A 4,403-nucleotide genomic window follows, 5' to 3' on the forward strand; every position below is an offset into this window, starting at 1 on the left:
CCAAGGACATCACTGATGGTACCTCCACGTGGCATCAAAAGGACAGCGGGACGAAAAGAAGCTATGGACACTCTCGGCTTAAAATCGGCAACAGATTTAAAGGTTCTGAAAATAAAAAATAGATTTCATGTGGTAAGGAAAAGTGATGAGCCAAAGAATGATTGTTCCGGAAAAGGTAAACTTAGAAAAAATCTTGGGAAGGATGCTTGTGTCTTGGCAACTCGAGGAGGGTTATCTGTACTTAATAGAAAGCTTAAAGGTCTGTTCAGAAAAAAGAAACTCAGAAAAAGAGGCGTGAACCCGATAGTTCTTACTATCTTCGATCCCCTCTAAAATTGCCTTCTCAAAGTATGTCTAGCAGTGATCACTTTGGAAACACAAGCACTATAGCTGATGGGGCAATCACCCTGGTTAATGAGGACTTAGAACTTCTGAAAAATCTAAAGTACAACAAGATGTTGGCAAGGAAGGAATCGCCTACTCCTACCGAGGTCCTTATTTTCCCTCTGAAGAAACAATGGGTTAAAGAAAGGGTTGCCGACGCTCGAAGTTTGGGATCATCCCCTTCTCGATCCACTTTGAATAGTGAGGAGGAACTTCACTCCCCCCTTCCTAATCTGCCCATCTTCAACAAGATTTTGGATAAGGAAAGGCTTATTCGAAGGCGCCAGTGGGAGGAGGAAAAACAATCGACTATCTTCTGTCTAGAAATCAGGCGTCAATCTCTGGGCCCAGTTCAGATTCAGGAAAGAGAGTCCCCAGTAATGGAAGATACTCCGTGGACAGGGCAGCTTAAAGACTGCAATGATAAGGGTAAAGGTCTTTCTTTGCCATCAGAAGGTGATGACTCTGGGCACCATGAACTGGAGAGCTTTAAGAAATTTAGTGATAGGAGATGCCTTGGGATTCTCTTAACAGGAAAATATAGACAAGACCAGGGCAATGTTCGTTGGAGAGCAATCCAAAGTTGTAGACGACAGAGTAGAGAAGAAAATGAAAAATGAAAGAGAACCTAAATCGTGAAGAGGCAAGAGGAAAAAGAGAGAATAAGGAAGGATCAGAGGAAAAGAAGTACGAAAATATAAAGAGGACTAGGAAGTAGAGAAACAAAGAAACCATGTTTCTGTTTTATAAGAGATTAGGTTGGACTCAATAGTATGAGGAAGGACTATACTAACCAAAGGTGCAAATTACTCACTTGAGAATCGGAAGAATGTTTTGCCCAGGACCTATTGAATGGAATTGAGAAATTACATACCCTGATTTTAGGCTCTGTTGCAGTACCTGGATAGTGTGCTCCTATTGCTCTGTTTTGTCTCATTGGTTTAGCTAGTTTCGTTGGAGGAGCAGGAGAGCTTAAGGGGACAGATGCGTTTATCCCCCCAATCTTGCAAGTCGATGCTTTTAATGGCCAGTTACTTAGTGGTGACATATTCCCCCATAGGTGATACATAATTGGGGGTCAGAAGATGTAAAGAACACAATCTTTAGGATAGTATAGTGATAAAAACAAACGAATATCACTGCTCTGTTTACCTTTTGGACCGGTGCCAGCATGTCGGCCCAATCCGCCTTAATATTCTGTAGTGCAAGATGGGACTACTGTCCCGATTGCCATCTTAATATTAATGAAATTTGTCAATTTAAAAAAAAGAAGTGTGTAGACTCTTACGTTTGCATTAAGCTAAGTTGCAGTCTGAGAATTTCGATCTATCTTGCAATGTATAAGCTATAGAAATGATATTTTACAAGATTTCACAAAAATTATCAGTGACAAATCAAGGAGGAATACGCAGGAACAAGAACTAATATTCCATCAGCGCCCCCGATCAAAAAATTCTATCAAAATGCACAACACGGCAAATTACAGAACGGCCCCATGTCAATATACACAAAACAGCAAAGATCAGCCCCAAGTCAGTATGTAAATTCCACTAGGCTGTAATCTCAATTGGCAGCCAAGTCAAAAATGACATTCCCTTTCTGCCTTCTGTCTTCTAGAGCGTCTTCTTAGTCCTTCTGGAGGAATGAGCTTTCGACGTTTTTTGGGCCGTTGTTTCAAACTTGTCTCCAAAACATCACTAAATAACTGTACTTCATCACTATCATCACCTAAGGATTCGTCATTCTCGATTGATTCAACATCTTGACATGAAGAGGCAGGAAGAGTTTCTTGGCATGAGAATAAAGACTCCCCACCCTCTTTGCTTTCTCCCATTGCATTCACATCCTCAGAATCTGCGTCCATGGAATCATCAACAATGGAAGTATCAAGTCTCTCACTAGAGGCTGACACTGTACCCTTGCAAATCTCTGGTGAGACTGATCCCAAGTTCTCTGTTTCTTTGTGCTCCTTGGAGCTCGTAAAATCTCTACTTTGTAAAGGTAGGGGAGGCTCATCAAGCCCAACTTTGGCAGACTTTGAGGACTCAAAACTTGAACACTCAGACAAGGAATGCTCGTATTCATGTTCCTTTGGTTGTATAGAGATTTCTTGTAACGATGGTCTCTTGAGTACTCCCACATCCTTGGACGAATATGATGTTGTACATGCTTCAGCTGTGATTCCATCAGGCAACCGATAGCAATCCGTGTCTAAAGGTGAGCTTATGAACTGTTCTCCTGTTTCTGCATCTTCCTATTAGCAAACACAATACAACCAGAGATTCTCTCAACATTTTGATAAAACGACAAAATCCTGAAATAATCCCCAGGATTTTAAAAATATAGTGATATTTTCATTTACCACGATAATATCACAATAATATAAAGATATTTTTACAGAATGTTTATGTTATTTTTAATTTTTTCTTAATTTATAAAATTTTATAATTTTAAATAATTTTATTTTTATCATTTTTTTCCCATATAAACCCGAAAGAATAATTTTTTTTAATATATCCCAAGAATTTCCATTGCGGAGAAATTCCCAAGAACAATATTTGTGACTTTAGCCAGAGATAAGGACAACAATCAAAATAACCAATTTAAGCTTATGAAGCACGGAATGTGGGCAAGATGTTATCATCATGCATTTGCCTTGTTGGTTTGTTTTGGACTGATAAACTACCAATTAATACAGTTGCATGACTGCCATGAAAATATGCCATTGTTTGGTTTGGATATGGAGTGAGCTGCATAGAAATTAGCTCTGACCAAAATCAGAAACAAGGAGTATGTTGACATAACCAAAGACCAGTACAAAAGCACCCTGGTTTTACAAGAGGTAGCAACTCAGGTAGCATACTAGTTTGATTCATATCTGGTATGGAACATTGATGGTTAATTCATCATTCTTAATATTAGGAAGGCTTCCTCTATCCATAGTTTTAAAACTCCCTAGCGTTTGCGTCGACTCTCCTGAGTAGACTCCTTTTTTACCTTGGCCGCACTCCGTGTTGCGCCGCATCCGCGTTCCACATTTTGCCCTACGGAGTCAATAAAGACTTCTTTGACTCTCATGAATTATGACAGCGTCAACCGAGTACTTGACTGCATCATGCCTAGTCGACTGGGATTTTCTTCAGCTATGTTCCACACCTCATCCGTGTTTTTAAACACTTATCATATAGGTAATAACTGCTATATCTTTTCATTTTCCAAAATAGAAGTTGACATGGCATCACAACCAAATGGAGAATAGATACTTCTTATTGTTAGAATGGAAGAACTAGATACCTGTATTGGGGACAAAGTAGAATTGGATGTTTGAGAAAGGGCAATCTTGTCAAAAGGTTCGCATCGCTCATCAGGACAAGATTCTGCAATTCCTTGCTCAAAGAACTCTTGCAAAACAACTCCTGTTTCTTTATCATAGTGAACACCACCCGGAGATGATATAGCCAACAGTTCCATCTCAATCTCTTTGTTGACATCAGGGCAAAGCGAATTACTGAGACAAGTCTTCTTGGTGGGAGAGCATTGCTCGGAAAGGAGTTCAACACCAGGTTCTATCTCAGTATCATTTTCTGGAAATTTGGAATGATGCAGGTTAATGCCATCGGCTGGAGTTCCCTCAGAATAATCATTGAAAAGTTTATAGATTAGCTTCCGGAGAGTGAAGCGTTTGTGAGAAGCCTCAGTAGGTGGAAACCAATTCGTATTAAGCTGAAAAGAACCACCCAAGTAATATAAACATGAGCTGGATAGGCATAACTTATAATAATCAAAGAACTTGATATCAACACCTCCCTCAATGATAATATAGAAAATTAAAGAACCACGAAAGTTTTATCTTCCCTAAAGATAAAGCGCAAACGGTTAAAACCTCCCTCAATAATAATATAGAAACTAAAGCAGGTTCCTTGTGAAAAGGATGATTTTTTTTTTTGAAAATTCTTGTGAAAAGGATGTTGCCACAAGAATGGAAAATAAAGAAAGTATATTTAACCGAATGGCTTCAT

At 39.2% G+C, this 4,403-nt stretch overlaps 1 protein-coding gene across 4 annotated transcripts in view; it reads right to left on the reverse strand.

Moving 5' to 3' along the window:
* Positions 1-1,711: 1,711 nt before the first annotated feature.
* Positions 1,712-4,403, reverse strand: part of LOC143851351 (putative ubiquitin-like-specific protease 2B) — an 86,020-nt gene continuing 83,328 nt past the window's right edge. For all 4 annotated transcript variants that reach the window (XM_077360745.1, XM_077360746.1, XM_077360744.1 and 1 more), the window contains 2 exons: positions 3,679-4,107; positions 1,712-2,638 (listed from right to left, as the gene is read on the reverse strand). In XM_077360745.1, the coding sequence (XP_077216860.1) occupies positions 1,964-2,638; positions 3,679-4,107 (1,104 nt within the window). In that variant the 3' untranslated portion in view covers positions 1,712-1,963. The remainder of the gene's footprint in view (positions 2,639-3,678; positions 4,108-4,403) is intronic.

The sequence above is a fragment of the Tasmannia lanceolata genome, unplaced genomic scaffold (assembly GCF_043159265.1).
Source record: "Tasmannia lanceolata isolate RefF3 unplaced genomic scaffold, GAP_Taslan_0.1 ptg000018l, whole genome shotgun sequence".
Classification (NCBI taxonomy): Eukaryota; Viridiplantae; Streptophyta; class Magnoliopsida; order Canellales; family Winteraceae; genus Tasmannia; species Tasmannia lanceolata.